The sequence below is a fragment of the Anomalospiza imberbis genome, chromosome Z, assembly GCF_031753505.1.
Source record: "Anomalospiza imberbis isolate Cuckoo-Finch-1a 21T00152 chromosome Z, ASM3175350v1, whole genome shotgun sequence".
In the NCBI taxonomy this organism is placed as follows: Eukaryota; Metazoa; Chordata; class Aves; order Passeriformes; family Viduidae; genus Anomalospiza; species Anomalospiza imberbis.
Genome location: NC_089721.1, coordinates 72,897,193 through 72,914,934, shown reverse-complemented (window position 1 = coordinate 72,914,934; position 17,742 = coordinate 72,897,193). Strand labels below are relative to the sequence as shown.

General features: G+C 45.5%; 1 protein-coding gene and 1 long non-coding RNA gene across 2 annotated transcripts in view; one reads left to right on the top strand and one right to left on the bottom strand.

The window, feature by feature from the left end:
- Positions 1-5,385: 5,385 nt before the first annotated feature.
- LOC137464786 (uncharacterized) lies at positions 5,386-9,129 on the bottom strand. The gene is made up of 4 exons (XR_010994423.1): positions 6,984-9,129; positions 6,058-6,123; positions 5,629-5,757; positions 5,386-5,450 (listed from the first exon to the last, which is right to left on the bottom strand). It is a non-coding gene; the product is annotated as an uncharacterized lncRNA (long non-coding RNA).
- A 2,343-nt stretch (positions 9,130-11,472) lies between these two features.
- Positions 11,473-17,742, top strand: part of ATG10 (autophagy related 10) — a 60,186-nt gene continuing 53,916 nt past the window's right edge. The window contains exons 1-2 of the mRNA XM_068177476.1: positions 11,473-11,563; positions 13,633-13,758. Of these exons, the coding sequence (XP_068033577.1) occupies positions 13,645-13,758 (114 nt within the window). The 5' untranslated portion in view covers positions 11,473-11,563; positions 13,633-13,644. The remainder of the gene's footprint in view (positions 11,564-13,632; positions 13,759-17,742) is intronic.

The following is a 17,742-nucleotide window of genomic DNA, read 5'->3' as shown; positions in this document are numbered from 1 at the left end:
TGAGCTAACTAAACCTCTTGTGAGCAGGGAGGCAGCCAGGGGTTGGTGAGGAGCACAGTAGGTGTGGGGTGTTGCAGAGTGAGAACTGCAGCACCGAGTTTATTAACTGGTGCCTGAGTTAATGCCCAGCAAGAGATAGAAGGGAAGAAATATTTCTCCATAGTGCCACTGCTGCTGTTTCCAATACTGAGAGCTGCACTGAGGGCTGCACTGGCAGCATGCTCAGGATTAAGGTGGCTGAATATTTCTGGGCTTTGTTTTTTTTCCTTTAGAGTTGTAGAATCATGGAATCACAGGTTGGTTTGCGTTGGAGGGACCTTAAGCCCATCCAGTGCCACCCCAGCCACGTCAGGGACACCTCCCACTGCGCCAGGCTGCTCCCAGCCCCAGTGTCCAGCCTGGCCTCGGGCACTGCCAGGGATCCAGGGGCAGCCCCAGCTGCTCTGGGCACCCTGTGCCAGGGCCTGCCCACCCTGCCAGGGAACAATTCCTGATTGCCAGTGTCCCATCCAGCCCTGCCCTGTGGCACTGGGAGCCGTTCCCTGTGTCCTGTCCCTCCAGATCCTCACCCAAATTCTCTCTCCAGCGCCCTTTTAGGTGCTGATATTAATTTATTGTGCCACTGGTTACTGGTTCCCACTTGGATGCTGAGTGATTTCCTGTAACTTTTTGGATGCAGCCATCCAGCCAGGACCTTATCCATCCAAGAGTCTCTCCTTCAAACCTGTCTCTCCAATTCAGTGCCAAAGTCTGAGTCTACTCAGAGCTAAGTAGTTCTGCTATGAAGACAGAAATTATTTAGAATGCAAAAGAAATCTTGTATCCTACGGGGAATAGCTGTATGCTTAATTTTGAAAGTTCAGAATTGCCTTATGGCTAAATATGTGCATGTGTGAAATCTGGAATTTGTGGAGATGGTGGCTGTTAGCCCCCAAATACGTAAGAGAAAAACAGGAGAAAATGTGAAAGAGGAACGTTTAGAAATGCACCCTCCTTCACAGCATAGCGAAGAGTTATTAAAAAAAATATTGTCTTTTGCAAGAATATTGAGTATATTTTGTATCTAAATTAAATTATTAAAGATATATGACTTCTGCTTTAAGACCCTAATTAATGCCTCTTTGGAAGAAAGGTGGAGGGGCATCCAGTGAAGAGAGAGAATGCTATAAATAGAAACCCCAGGAAGAGGGCTGCTACTGGAATGTTCATGATACTGTGGAATCCAAACAAGCAAAATTCAATAAATGAAATGTTGGGTAACATGAGTTCCACACTCTGAGTGTTGCATCTCATTTATGTCTGACTTTACATCACGTACAGAACAGTTACAGTTGATGTGATTTGTGGCAACGTGAGATTTATAAATGCCATCCCTTTAGCCTTTTCTGGATTGAGCTGGAGGTGCTCCATTTCATGTCTTCTGGAAAGGAATACTCGTTGCTGAAGTAACATTGGCTCCTCAAAAGGAACCAAGGGAACTGAGGGCAATGTGGGTCACTTTGGACCTTTCATCTCTAATAAATTCAAGCACAGTAAATCTTCAGGTGCTTTTTGATGACAGGGTTCTTACGAAAAGACTCACAATTATAAGAAACTTGTATTATCTCTAGTAAGCCTTTATTTGATAATATTACCAATAATAACAAAACATTAGGGATCTGAATCTAGACTTGTTAATGTTTTATTTACTGATATGGTGAATATGGTTACAGGCTTGAGCCCTTAAAACACCATTTTACAGCTTCCCATTCCCAGCCACACTGCCACATCTCCTTCAGACACCAACATTGTGGCACCTGGGGAAAAACGTCTTGTGGTGAACATGTGGTGCTGGGCTAAAGGTTGTTCTTGATGGTCTTAGAGGCTTGCCCAAACTCAAAGGTTAACACGAAAAAAAAAATTAGGGAAATTACCACTTCTTCCTAGAAATACCCTCCCTAAGCTCAATTAAAAATGTTTCCTTTTACTTACTTACTATCACGTCTCAAAATCCTTCAGTTACAGCGGTCTGATTATCTCATCATCCTGCCTTCCCTTCCCTTTTACTCTGAACAATACTGTACATTTTCATAATAATTATACTTTGATTTTCTATACACCCATGCTCTCACTTGAGCGCCTGAAAGGGCCTTAAGTACTATTGAATTGATCTTCAAAACACCTCTTCCATTATCCTCCTCATCCTCATTCCGCAGGTAGGTGGAGATGGCAGCAAGGAGCCAGTGCCCTGTGAAAGGCAGTAGAGAGAGCAGGGGCAGAGATGGAAGAAGGCGAGAGCTGAAAATGGGTGACACCAGCCCCACCGTTATCCCCCAGCAATTCCCCCGCTGATAAAACAGGAGAGAGCAGGTGTTCCTCAGCTTCTGGAAACCCACAACGAGCTGTCATCTCCCAGGGTGCTTTTAGCCACCCCAGTGTGTGAACGTTTTCCTGAAAAAGGCGAGATAATTTACCAGACAGACAACGTCTGCAGGTGCTGTTGCAAACATGCACGGATATGTGTTTTTACATAGACGAAATACGCCTATCCCTAAAGCCACGTTGTATGGCTGAGCAGGTGAGGGGACAGAAGAAGTTAGCATGAGTTGGGATAAAAGGGATTAAGCAGAAAGTGACCTGGATTTGCGTAAACTGTCGGGTCGGCAGACAAAAGAACCATGGCTGGGGAAGCAGTGCTCGGGGTCGCTGCTGCTGGGTGGGTCTCCTTTGAACTGGTGCTCGGAGGCACATTCCACTAGTCATACACGCAGAATAATCACCTCTCTGGCCTCTAAAATTCACGTACAGGTGTGTACATCGTAAACCAGGGATCCACCGTTTAATTTTGCATCTTGTTTTGGCTTCGTCTCTCGAATGTAGCTGTTTCTGTGAAAATTCCTGGGAAGAGAAATCGGTCTCTTCAGCGTGATTTGATCTGAGTCTTACAGGACTTACCCGGGCTTGTCATTCCTCGGGTGCTGCAGCCCCAGCGCTAGCCCGGATAATGCAGAGCGACTGCTGGGCTGAATGAACTCTGACACAGCCGCCCCGACTTCAGCAGGGCCGCACCGGCGGTGGGCTTGGCCCGTGGACCCCATTGTTATGGTCAGGAGCTGTCAGCGCCGAGCACACTGATGAGCTGCTGAAGCTAAAGTGTGCTACTTCGCAGTGTTATTAAATAAGTCATTCAAATTTCGGTGACAGATTGCTCTCAGACTCCTCTCCTCCTGACTTCCTTTGGCTCCTGCTGTATTATTTACCCGGCGAAAGTGCTGCACAGTGGCTGGGGCTGGGGATTGGAAGCGGTTTGGATAACGTCCACCCCCTGCCCTGCCTGAAATCTTCCCGTGTGGAATAACTGTGCTGTAGGTAAATACTTCAGTGAACCCTCGTGCCAGGGTAAATTTGGTCAAGTGGGGCCAGTGCTTTTGGGAGTCATGGACCAAAAGTAAGGAATTCTGAGGTAAGTATTGATGGGGCGACAAGAGTACTGAAACTGCAAGAACCTAGTGTTGAAATTCTACTGACACGGTTTGGAGGGCTGGAGCCCAACAAATCCCTTTTTTGCACACACTTCTGCCGTGGAAATTGTCAGCAGTTTCAGGGTCAGGAAAGTATTCCAGCAACATTCAAAGGATCATCTTGCTTGATAAATGCAGTGATTATGCAGCATGCTGCAGGTTTCAAACTTTATCTGAATAAATGCACAGATGTTATGGGGAGAAGAACCACCAAACCCAAACAAAACTAGATTTGATAATACGTCTAATTTAACTGCTGATATGACTTTTGGAGGTTCTGGTGAATTCCTGGACTCTATAATTCAAAAAAAGGAAAAAAAGTCCTTGTCCTTGTCCGAATAATGATAAACAAAAGCATGAGTGCTATAAATAAATTTATATTATTTGACAGAGTATTTGGTGAAGTCTAGCATAGACATGATATTCTAACACATGTGAACCTCTTCATTTCAGGCAGCAGGTCTTTCCTGTGCTGTAAAGAAAATTCTTATCATTAACAAATGGGAGAAAGGTATATTAAAAATGTGTAGTTAGGGGGCATGGTCTTCTGTTGGCGAGGACATTAAAACTGGGATTTTCTCCAGTGCCACAACTGTTGTATTTGGAGTGCTAGAGAGTAGTAAAACAATTAGAATTCCTCGGGGAGGGGAGGCCTGAAGGAGCACTGTATTATCCCCTGTTTTAGGGTACTTTGTTTCTGCACCCATTTAACTCACATTTTCAACAAGTGGCTTTGAAATGCTTACAGACATTCCATCACCAGGCTACGCACTTGTGCTTAAGAGATATTTAATAACATTTTTTTTTTCCCAAGTAAACTTTTGAGTTTCTTACAGAGGCAGCTCCAGTCTGCTATTCATAAACTCACACTAGTATTACCAGCATGCCCTCTGACAGCACAAAGCAATTTAATTTCATTATGGTAGGTCCACGTCCATAGACCATTGCATGTTTTCTAGGGTGCAGAAGCCCAGAGACACATCATAACCCCCTCACAACTCCCAAAGACCACCTCAACCCACGATAATCCCCTGCTGTAGCTCCACAAATCTCCGCAAACCCATATCTGCCCTATAGCCCCCTGAGACCCCCCAGAGCTGCCCCAAGTTCATGATAAGCCGCTATAACCCCACGGACTCCTCCTGAGCCCCCACATCCATAGTAACTCCCCAGAACCCCTCCCAACTGCCCCAGAGCCCCCCACCCCATTTTACCTCCCCATTAACCCTCTTGTCCCTCTAGAACCCCCATAGCACCCATAGCTCCCCATAGCACCCCATTCCCCCTTCAAATCTGTAACACCCCAGAGCCCCCCCAACTCCTCTTCACTCCCAAAACCCCTACGGACCTACCAGCACCCCCAAGCCCCCATATAGCTCCCCCAGACCCTCCCAGACCACCACAAATCCGTGACAAACCCCATTACCCCCTATAGCCTCCCCAGACCTCCCCAAAGACCCCCACAATCCCTCTATAGCCCCTACCAGACAGCCTACAGTGTCCCAAATCTATAACACCCCAGAGCACCCCAATCCTCTTGTGCGCCTCCAGCCCCCCTTAGACCCCCATAAACCCACAAAAACCACCCTACAGCTACCCCAAAAACACCACAGCCCCCCCAGACCTCCCCAAACCCATGACAATCCTCCTAACAGCTCCCCCAAGCCTCTCTAACATCCCAGACCTCCCTTAAACACACGATAATTCCCCTTTAGCCCCCTCAGACACCCCCAAACCTCCCGCCAAGCCCCTTGTACCCCTCCCCTGACCCCCCAAACCCCGGATACCGCCCCCACAGTTTTCACCCAGCTGCCATCAGGAGGTGTTTTCACAGCTCTGGCGTGTCTCCAGGGTGCCAAAAGCACACTGCAGTTGTGCTGCTCCACTGCTAGGTATGTAACTGGCATTTCCTCCTGGGATCTGAGCAGTCAGACAAGGATTTCACGGTCTCTCATAAGAGAAATTAGCTGTTACTAAAATAACAGGGAGTGATAACACTCCGTGGGTAACCACCTCACTGGGAAGGGCCGCAGTTGGAGCACGAGCCTCAGTTCCAGGGCTTGTTCCTTTGCTGTCACAGGCAAGGGGGAAAAAATAGGGAAGAAAGAAAAATGAAACCAAATCTAACTCTTGGGACGCGTCCTGTGGTGATCCTCAGAAATCCTGGGGTCAAACATACAGATCCCACACATCCCTGCTGTTCAGGGTGTTGTGTGCATGCAGTGGTGTGACATCAAGGACGAGTGTTAACTCCAGCCTGCTGGGACACAACCTGTACTGCATTAATGTACTGCATACGTTAATTCCACAACAAAAACATACAGAAATACTTTTAATCATGTGTTACTTCTTGCTTGGCTTCTGGATAGTTTCTGTTGTTGAACTACTTTATTTTCCAAAAAAACAAAAAACAAAAAACAAACAACAAACAAACAAACCAACCCCACCCCCCCTCAAAAACAAAACAAAACAAAACAAAAAAAAAAAAAAAAACCAAAACAAAAAAAACCCCAACAAAACAAAAAAAAAACCCCAAAAAACCAAAAAAACTTTTCACCTGTGTAGAATTTCCCTCTCAGTCTTCAACTGGATCAGTCTCCTTAGGTAAAAGAATTCTTTAGACCTGTATCAGAAGAGTAATTTACTCTGAAGTTTAGCAATAGCCTTAATTTATGTTATTTGCATAAAAGGAATCCTAGTTCTACTCTACCTACAAAAATATTTCACACACTGCACTTTGAACTTATTTCTGACTTTTTAGCAAACCCAACACTGGCATTGTAGTTGCTGGTGTAATAAAACAAGAGAGAAAGACTAACTTGCTTATTTATTAGAATTATATATATTTACCTTAGTTCTAAGTGTATCCTCTTACTGTAATTTCAAATATTAATGACCTTTGCTCCACTGTCTGCAGATATTTTATTGCTGTTTTGACCAAGAAGTTGTGAGCTAATTAGAAAAAAATCTTTCTTCATCAAGCAGTCCTTTTCATTAGCTGCAACACCCCCCAAATTCAATTTCCCTTCCCAGGAACAACACTTTCAAGACCTTCAACTGTTGCTACCTTTTGTATGCAAAATAGCAACAGTATTTCCTAGATAGCCTGTCTCGAGTTGAGTTTGATATATATTGGGCTAATAGGAGAAAAAAACAATAGCAACAACAACAACAAAACCCACAAAACCCAAAAAAAACCAAATACAAACAAACAGAAACCAGACCAAAAAAAAAAAAAAACCAAGAAAGGAACATGAATAACAGTAACTTGAAGAGAATACAAAGCAAATTAAAAAAAAAAATCTGAACTCTGAAAGATTTATTCAACTTTTATGTAAAATGAAAAAGGTAGGAAAAATTGCTAAAAACAGAAAGTGGGAACAACTGCTGCATTGTGACTGTACTTCCTTCAGTGATGATTGGAAACATTTGCCACTGGAGTGGAATAAAAACCTTCATGAAAAATGAATGCTGTTTGTGTACCTCTCAGTTTATTTCCTTTTGAACTTTCAGCACAGTCACTGGGCCCAAGAGCTCAAACACTCGAAGGCACAGAGTACTAGTTGACAAAATTCATCTCAGCAGTTACCACAGTCTTCAACAGGTCACCTAATTCCTCCTTTTCTGCCAGCAAAAGGAAAAATAACACTACTTGTGTACCTCACAAAAGATGAGCAGAATTACAGTGATTACTGAAAAATAGTGTTTGTTAACAATTTTGAAAAAGTAACTGCCCACTTACCAAGTTCTGCCAGGGGACAGGATTTTGACTACTAAGTCTCCTGAACGAACACAGCAGAAAAATGCAGAATATCTTATTTTTAATTCTTATTACATATTAGTACAGAAAATGAAGAAACTTTGTGTTATAGCACAAGTGAAATGGTTTGAGCATGCTGTCCAGCAGCCTCACTAGACATTCTCAGAAGAATTTGACTCTGGCTACACCATTATTTCTGATTTGGCACACCTGGAAATATTCTTTTGTTACAATACTTTGCGACACGGGTACTGCCAGGCACTGGCAATAACAGATTATTATCTCTTTTTGTCCTAGCAACATCACTCGGTGTCAGAAATTAAAAGTAATCAAAGAACAAAGTGTAAGAAGCAGCACTAGAATTACTGTGAAGAATTACTTTGTCAGGAGATGAAGCACACTGAGGAAGATTCATGGAATGAAATGTAGATGGTGTTAATTCTGCCAGTCTGGGAGCTGTAATGTCATCTTTTCTCCTTTGGAGAGTGGAGCGCTGCATGAACTGCTCGACTGATCAAGGAGTTTGGGCTGGAGCCGCCTTTCCTGGGACAAAAGAGCAGGATGAGGAGATGAAACAGACCTTTCAGAGGTCATTCAGTCGGGCTGATAAAGGATTATTCTCCACGATCTTTATTTAGTTCAGTTCTAAAATTCCCAGTCAACTAAGTTCCTACAGCAACTGTTATGCACTCTGAATATTTATTTGTTTTGATATTGGATAAAAATTTGGTATTTGCATCAATGATTTTGCTCATTCATCATTATCATCATCATTGATAATGTATGAAAAACAGATACATTCTAAATGCATAGTAATATATTTAGAAGAAAATTAAATGGTCTAATGACTTTTTAATGCATTTAAGTATATAAACATCCAAGCAGCGACACAAGGAACAGGGCTATTAATGCTCTTGCCTGGCAGAGATGAGATGGAAACCTGAGGCATTTTTTCAGGCAAAAGGAGGGAGAGGAGAGGAGAGAACCCCCCACTTTGGGACTTCTTGTCCAGTAATTTCAGAGCTGCAGCAGATGTATTTCCCTTGATAAAGAGGCACACACTGCAATCTACTGCAGTGCCCTGGCAACGGGACTGGAGATGACCAAGCTGATACCAGGTGCTGCAAGAACAGAATTTCACTCTGCTCAGCCTTATTTCTTCAGCCATGGCAACTCCTTTGCCAGCTTCGATGCAAAATCAGGGCCCTCTCAGCCACTTCTTATGTGAGCCATGTCTCAAACCCAATGATTCTTCCCTAAGATAATCCAGAGAGACAGTAACAAAGCTAAAATTAGAAACCAGGAGCTGTAGCTTCCAAGGAAATGCACATTACGTGACGTTTTTTCATTACCACATGCATTTACTGTTAGCAAAAATGGCCCAGAGAGAATGCTCCACAGTGAAAAATCCTCCCCCAAAACTCAGGGGTGGGTGACAACATGGTGTTTTACTCAACAAATTAAAAAAAAAAATTAAAAGAAACAGTAAAGAATGATATAAATAATTAATTCTGATGATTAAATAAGGGCTATAGCATCACAGCCTATAACGGCATCACCCAAACTATGTAGCTGATTTTAAAAATGGTGTATGCATTGAAGATACCAATCTATGAAGGCACCATAATCTGTTCAAATAATACAATGAATACACATAATACAATTGATAATTCTCCAGAATAAATTAATGAAGTAAAACTTTGTTTATATATACACCTGATGTTGAAAACTGCGAACTTAGATGGAATATTTCATTGATCAGAAGTGGTGAAAATCATCTTTACACACGGACTCTGGTATTCATTTGGAGAACTTGGCTGCTAACAGGGATTTTAAGAACAAAGAGAGATGCTTAACCTCAGGAATATGAGAAAAAGAGAAAAAGAGAAAAAGAGAAAAAGAGAAAAAGAGAAAAAGAGAAAAAAAGGAAGAGGAAGAGGAAGAGGAAGAGGGAGAGGAAGAGGAAGAGGAAGAGGAAAAGCTTTTGCCGTCCTGAGCTCTCCACACCCAGTAAACTACATGGAAATTAGGAAGTGCACAGTTGGGAAAATGTCACATCACAACACACCGTTTGCATACAGAAGCTCTCCCTGACTAGTGTGGTCTCCAGACTGGTGGGGTAGCTGTGGTTTGCTATACACACAACAATCCTAGAACTATTTAAAGCAACAGTTTATAGCTAAATAGGTAAAACAAATATTTTATGTCTATCCTGTTGTAGTGCATTCTGCACACGCTACCTTGGACTGCTTAGCTGGGCCAGGCACGACCTTACCACTGGAAAAAGTATGGTTTAGTAGACTCTTTAACTTAAAAATAATTCTAACAGCATTTGCACAGCAGAAGAGCTTCGATGCTCCTCCCAGATTCTCAGACCTTCAGGCAGTTACCGAAACAGCGCAGCTGGGTAATGGGAGGAACGCTGGAATAGTGCTGGCACCTCCTGGAAATGGCCTAGGAAGTGCCCAGGTGACCCCCCGTCCCCCGCCACGTTAGCTCCAAACCACCTCATCCTCAAAAAGTAACAACATTATGTGCTTGCGCAGCGGGGACAGGAAGGTGACTAGGCCGGCTGTTGCCGAGCGCCTGGTGTCCAAACACCTGGGCTGAGCTGGGCCAAGCCGCACGGAGGGCAGGAGGAGCAGCACGGCAGCACGGAGGGCTCCTCCAGGGCTGGCTGGGCACCCGCGCCTCTCACCGGGCTGGGGTGGGTGGCTGCAGCCCCAGGGTCCCTCCTCGCCCTCGGGACCGCCACACTCCGCGGGCACCTCGTCCCTCGTCCCTCGTCCCTCGACCCTCGTCCCTCGACCCTCGTCCCTCATCCCTCGTCCCTCATCCCTCGTCCCTCGACCCTCGTCCCTCGTCCCTCATCCCTCGTCCCTCGACCCTCGTCCCTCGTCCCTCGTCCCTCATCCCTCGTCCCTCGTCCCTCGTCCCTCGACCCTCATCCCTCGACCCTCATCCCTCGTCCCTCGTCCCTCATCCCTCGTCCCTCGACCCTCGTCCCCTGCCTCTGCCACCGCACGCCGCCTGTCCCCCTCAACCCTGCAGCCCCCTCAGCCTTCATGCCCTAGAGGCCCTCAGTCCCCTCGTCCCTCATTCCCTTTATCCCCTCCTATCCCTTACCGCCCTCAGACCTTTCATTCCCTGCATCCCGCCTCGTCCCTCTCATCCCCCTCGCTCCTTCATTCCCTCATCCCTCTCATCCACCATTTCCTCACTCCCTCATCCCCCCATCCTTCTCATTCCCTCGTCCCTCTTATCCTCCATTCCCTCACTCGTCCCTCCCTCATCCCCTCACTCCTTAATTCCTTCATTCCCACTCCTTCATTCCTTCATCCCCTCACTCCTTCATTCCTTCATCCCCTCACTCCTTCATTCCTTCACTCCCTCATCCCCTCACTCCTTCATCCCCTCATCCCCTTCACTCCCTCACTCCCTTATTCACTCATCCTCTCATCCCCCTCGCTCCTTCATTCCCTCACTCCCTCATCCCCCCCATTCCCTCTCATCCCCTTCATTCCCTCGCTCCATCATTCCCTCACCCCTCCATTCCCTCACTCCCTTCATCCCCTCGCTCCTTCACCCCCTTGCTCCTTCATCCCCTCGCTCCTTCACTCCCTCATCCCCCCCATTCCCTCTCATCCCCTTCATTCCCTCGCTCCTTCATTCCTTCACTCCTTCATTCCCTCGCTCCTTCACTCCCTCATCCCCCCCATTCCCTCTCATCCCCTTCACTCCCTCATCCCCCCCATTCCCTCTCATCCCCTTCATTCCCTTGCTCCCTCATTCCCTCACTCCCTTATTCACTCATCCTCTCATTCCCTCGCTCCTTCACTCCCTCATCCCCCCCATTCCCTCTCATCCCCTTCATTCCCTCGCTCCTTCATTCCTTCACTCCGTCATTCCCTCACTCCCTTATTCACTCATCCTCTCATTCCCTCACTCCCTTATTCACTCATCCTCTCATTCCCTCGCTCCTTCACTCCCTCATCCCCCCCATTCCCTCTCATCCCCTTCACTCCCTCATCCCCCCCATTCCCTCTCATCCCCCCCATTCCCTCTCATCCCCCCCATTCCCTCTCATCCCCCTCATTCCCTCGTTCCCTCATCCCCCCCGTTCCCGCCCCGCGCGCACGCGCAGCCAGCCCCCCCCCCCCCCGCGCCCCGAGCGGCGGGGCCGCGCATGCGCGGCGGGGCGGGGCCGGCGCGCGCCCGGAGCGGCGGGAGGAGGAGGAGGAGGAGGAGGAGGAGGAGGAGGTGGAAAAAGAGGAGGAAAAGGGAAAAGGAGGAGGAGCGCACGGTACGTGAGGGGCGGCGAGCGGGGCTGGTCCCTCCCGCTCTCCCCGACCCTGTGCGCCGGGGCCGGGAAGACCGAGGAGAGGAGGAAAAGGAAAAAAAAAAGTCTGTGCGGGGCTCACCTGGGCTCCAAGCCCATGGCCAGGCCCGTGTCCGAGCGGGACGGGCCCGGCGGCCTGGGGCTCCTTCACGGAGTCTGCAGAGGGGAACGCTGACAGGGGATCCCATCCATCCATCCATCCATCCATCCATCCAACATCTCCCAGGGCTGCCCCAGGATGGGCCGGGCTCTGCTGGGTGCTGCCAGCGGCAGCAGGAGCAGCAGTGCCCCTAAAAGAAAGGGCAGCGAGGTGCAGGGCAGCAGGAGGAAGAACTTGTGTGCGTGGAGGGGCAGAGCCTGGAGCAGCTGCCCAGGGAGGGCCTGGAGTGTCCCTGTCTGGAGCCATGCCAGCCCCAGCTGGACACGCTCCTGTGCCACTGCCCAGGGGCAGCTCCAGAGGAACCTTCCAGCTCCAGGGGTGTGGGATTCGGTGATTCTTCACAGCTGCCGTGTTCCAGAAGCAGACAGCTCCGTTTCAGCCCTGTGAGGGAACTGTGCACTCCTCACGTTTTTGATCGAGGGTGATTTGCATTCCTTCATCAGGGCTGGGGCACTTGGGGAATTGCAGAAACACCTGCACTGTCTGTTTCCTGCTTTTGCCCTTTCCTGGCATCCGGGAGGCACAGAGCCTTGGGTTAACTGCTGTTGGGAGTAATGTGTTTCAAGTGCTAGTAAATAATTTTTGTCGTGGGCAGACAGAATGATGATGTGACTCGGGGTCAGATACTGAAAAATAATGAGCATTGTGGGAGATGCTGTGTCAATTGTATTTCTTGTTAAGGAGAGGTGTGATCTGGTTGTAATGGTTACAGGTTATTGTTTTGATAGCCACTGACAGGACAAGGGGAATGGCTTTAAAATTGGAAAGAGTAGATTTGGAGTGGATAATGGGAAGAAATCCTTCCCTGTTAGGGTGGGCAGGCCCTGGCACAGGGTGCCCAGAGCAGCTGGGGCTGCCCCTGGATCCCTGGCAGTGCCCAAGGCCAGGCTGGACACTGGGGCTGGGAGCAGCCTGGCACAGCGGGAGGTGTCCCTGCCCATGGAACAAGATGGGTTTTATGGTTCCTTCCATCCAAACCATTCAGTGGTTCAGTAGTTGTTTTTTTTTTTTTTTTTTTGTGTGGTGCTGCAGTGCTGCCTGATGTCCACAAACACATTAAACCAGCTCTGTTTGTGACACATCCTCACTGAAATGGGCAAGGGGAGGGGGGGGGGCAAGTAAAAATGACCAAATTCTCTGAGAAAAATTTTATCTTCCAAGCCCTATGAGAAAGCCCTTTGAGGGACAGGGAAGGTTCTGAAGCCATATTTTTGGGCCACAGAGAGCTGCACTGCACTATTAAGGACGTACATGGTAAAAGTGCAGCTCTGGGCTGCCCAGTACAGGGAAGACACCGCTATACTGGAACCAGTCCAGCACAGAGCCCCATATGTGGTTAATGGTGTTGGGTGTTTGAGGCAAGGCTGAGAGAGCTGGGATGAATCAGCCTGGAGAAGAGAGGGGTCAGTGGGATCTTCTGAATGTCCATAAATACGTGGTGGGAGGGAATAAAGAAGATGGAGCCAGACTTTCTTCAGCTGAGACAACACCAGAGGCAGCAAGCAAAAACTGATAGGTAAATGCTTCCAGTTAAACAGAAGTAAATATATTCCCTGCTATAGGTAATTGAGCACTGAAACAGGTTCCCTAGAGAGACTGTGCCATCTGCATCCTTGGAGATAGCCAAAACCCAAATGTAAGCAATCCTGGGCAGCAGGGGGAATGGACCAGAGGTCTCCAAAGGTCTCTTCCAGCCTCAGCTGTCCTGCAGGTCCATGACTCTGTGATGGAATTGAAGTCTTTGTGCTGTTTAAAGCAATAGGGTTTTTTTTTTCCCTGTTCTTTGTTATTTTACTATTCAGTTGCTATGAATTAGTGAAACTTCTTGGTGTTCTTCTCATCTGCCAGCACTAACCTTTGGTTTGCTCTGCAGGTGTCCTGTAGCATGGCAGGTGAAGAAGACTTCTTTTTGGGGGAGAAAAGATTCAAGCAGTTCTGTGAAGACTTTGTTAAACATTCGCAGCAGATAGGAGATGGCTGGGAGTGGAGAACTAGCAAGGTAAAACAGTCAGAGTGTTGACTTTTAGGAACTCTTGGTGGGCTTTTTGACCTGTTGACAACCACCACAAGCTGAAACATCCTTTAAATTGCAACAAGTGTGTTGATGTGAGGGCTTAGGCCAGCGCAGGTATTGAAGAGGGCTGTGGATCTCTGAATCTTGGCCAGTCCATGAAAACCCTTTTTCAGCTGTGGGCAGGACCAGACCGTGAATGTGAAATTTAATCCCTCCTACTCTGGGCAACTTTGTGTGGTTTTATAGCCAAGGTTCACTTTAACCCTTTAGGCTGAAATAGCACATAGCCTTTTTTCGAGATCCTTAGCTTAGTATTTCCCTTACAATACCTGTCAGTTGCATACAGCAACTAGAATTATCTGCTAGTATTAGTGATCAATCCTCATTACTTGCTGCTTCTCCACAACTTTTCAAACCTCTACAATAATAACTACACATTGTTTCTAGGTCATTAATCAAAATTTTAAATAGCACAGGGCTAAGACTAGTCCCAAAGGACCCCATTAGAATCACTTATTTTATGATGATTTCCCCATTTTTAAGTTAGACTTTGAGATCTGTGAATTAATAAATTTTTATCCTATAGCACGTGTAAGATTAGTGTGGGATTCCTATATTTTTTTAAATTTCCACTTGTGGAATCCACAGATACCTTAGGGAATTCTGAGCATGTATTGTTCCAACTTGTATGTTTATCAACCAAACATGTCTTCTGAAATTACACTGACAAATTCTGTTTTCTTTAAGAAAAATGCTTTTACTATACATATTTTTCATATACTGAGTTCTGTATGACTCTTGTTATTTTGCTCAGGATAATGTCAGACTAATATGTGAATAGCTACACAAATTATCCAGTATATATATTATAGTGTATAAATATATATTGATACAGTATATAAAAATTTATTGTTACAGTATAGGAAGATGTATTGATACGTGATGGCTTTCTCCAGCACGTAGGTTTTCATATTCTCTTTTTTACGTATTCTTTTTGTTGCGGAAAATCTGCTAATCTAGCTTTTTTTTTTTTTTTTTTTTTTTAGAGTTAATGGCTTCAGTGGTTTCCCATGTTTTCATTAATTTTTTTGAGAAAAGTCATGCTTTTTCCAATGTGTGCCATCATTTTTACATGTGTAGTTGTACATTAATATTTGTAACCCTCTCATCACCCTCTCATCACAGACAATGAAAGTTTCAGTAAGAGGGAGGACCTTGGACTTAGATTTGTTCTATGTAGGAGTTTTTATAACAGTGCAAATATTAGCCAAGTGTTACAATGCACCCTTTCTTACAGAAAACCATTTGAAACTTTAGATTTCAGTTCAAGGCTATATTTGTGAGGATTTATTCAACAAAGAAAGATGCTCTGAGCCTCTACTGGGAATTTAATACATGGGTCAAAGTCTGAACTTTCTGTGAAATAAGAAGCTTTGCTGGAAATAGCAGAATGAGATAGATTTTTGTTCTCATATAAAAAAATTCTAAGAGGGTTGTTTTCTTTTTTTAATGGGCCAAGTTTGCGACTCTGTGATTTCAGTGTGTGATAAAAACCTGGCCATGGAGACCATCCATTTACAGTGTGGAGTCTGGGAAGAAAGCTTTTCCTCAACAAGATGTCTCATTGTCTTTTTGCCCTTTTTTTAAATTTAACTGGCATATGTGTTGTGGGTAGTTTGGGGCACTCTTAATTTTGCTGATGTAATGCACTTGGATCCCATTCCTCATTCCTGACTCACGTGAATAGACCCATTGATAGCAGTGAGACCACACAAGTGAACCAGGCTGGTAGAACTGAGTTCCTGTGTTGCCGTGTTTTCTGTGGAGATTAAATTTAGATGATGAAATACTCATTGTTCTCGTGGAGCTGACTCTTGGTACATAAGCTCACATGGCCCAGGCAGAACCCTGTATTTATAGCTGTAAGTGAAATGTTCTAAATGATGTTATTTTTATAATGTGTTTTCTTGGTTTGGGATTTTTTTTTTCCACCGGAAGAAAGCTGTAAAAAAGCCAAGAGCACCTCTACTGCAGGAGCTGGTGGAGCTGAACTTAGGTGCTGCTCTTAAGGATAAATGGTTAAATCTTGCTGTGGAGGTCGAGATTTAGCTGAAGCAAACTAGGCCCTTTATGTTTGTTTCATATTCAGTGAGCTTAATCCAGGTAATCATACCAAAAGCTGCATTAGTTCCCTTTGGCTTTTTACAGCTGCAGTAGGAAGGGACTCCCTTAGCACATTAGTGGGATCAAGGTTCTGGCTACAGCTGTGATTTATAGAGGTATGGAAGAGAACAAAACACTACAGAGTGCAGCAGGAGGGATGCTCCTTCCTGACTGCTCTGATACACAGCTACAGAGACTGCTGGCTCCAGGTCTCCGTCCGTCCGTCCATCCATCCATCCAGTTTTCTCGTGGCACTCAGAGAATGCAAGGGCTGTGAACTTTGGGGGCAGGAACTGGTTCAGGGAGGAGGAGGCTCAGTCCAGCCCTGCCCTGGCACAGTTCGCTGTGCCATGGGGCATCTCACCTCTGTGGGTGGCTGCAGCCCTTCCTCTGCTGCTCTTAGTGGGACAAATACCGGTACAGGTGTCTTTCCTCCTGCTGGCACTGTTGGGAAACTCCACGAGGAGACGCTTGAGAGGGTGTGGAGAGTGAAAGAAGTGGATTTTCTATCACCAGTTTAGGCTTAGCTTTTCTTTCACCAATCTCTGTGCTCTGGGTTCCTCCTTGCACAGGCTGCACTTAGCTCCACAGCAAGGACTTGCAGGGAAGATTGGTGGGTTCATGCCCTTAACAAGATTTGTTGAGAAAATAAGGCATACAGTAGGAGAAGTGAGCAATGTAATTGCCTATACTGTTATTCCTGCTTAAAAATCAATGGAAAAAGTACATGTAGAGAGCATTATCCTTTTTTAAATGCGTGAAACTTGATCAGAACAAAGTAAACAAGTAGCTCATAGTAGATTTTGGAGGTATGTTTAATCTGTGGTGTCTTTGGAAAGAGAGAACTGGTGTGTCAGTATAAAACCTGTGATGGTTTAAAGGTAAAAATAAATGGCATAAACTGTGTCAGCAAAGACAAATTAACCAGAGAGTTAAATCACAGTTAAATTTGCAGTCTGTCAAGAAATGTAATGCTATGTTAATGAATTTTGTAGCAAGACTGCTTTGAATAGAATCCTTTTTCATCAGATGTTGTGCATATGCTCTCTGTTTGTCTAAAATAAAATGTAATGGAACAGCTAATAAACTCCCAATTTATTTGTTTCCTTTAAGAAATAAATCCTCGATGTGCAACTACCGTTCTTTGTGTTCTCTATGTGCTTTCTTCCTTTCAGTGTGTAGCCGTTATTAAGTGTTTTCTCTCCTCTTGCTCCTAATTAGGAAAAATAAAATGTGCAGGTAGACAGGCCAGCAATGCAGGAAAACTCCTAAACCTTTCTTGTGCCACTCTGGGATTGTATAAGGAACAACTGTGGGCTGTGTGGCCTGGGAAGCAAAATGATAAAATGTGAACTGGGAGAAGGCCCAGCATTTTCTGTTTTTTCTTACATTTGACCTCAGAGGTGATCAAGAGGAGGAAACAAGCTGTGACTCTGCATACATAAGTTCTGAAGCGGTTTTGTTTTGTTTTTAGAACTTTGTAGAGTTAGAGGGAGAAACAGAGCAAAACCAAACCAGCCTCGCAAGAATTGGGAAGTTAATCCTGGCATGAATTCTTTGAAATAGGTCAAAATCGTTAATAGTTCCTCATCTCTTCATCACCTTGGTGCACTGCCTTCCCGTTCTTTGGCACTTTTCCTGATCCCCAGGGTGCAGTTGTCTTGTTCCATTAATAGCTATATTAAACTTTATTTTTGCTGTTGAGGTCTTTGACTTACTTCAACACCAAGAACTGGTGTAAACTATCTGTGAGAAGGTGCTGAGGAGCACTGCAGTCATCAGTGCCTATAAAAAGACTTGGAGCCT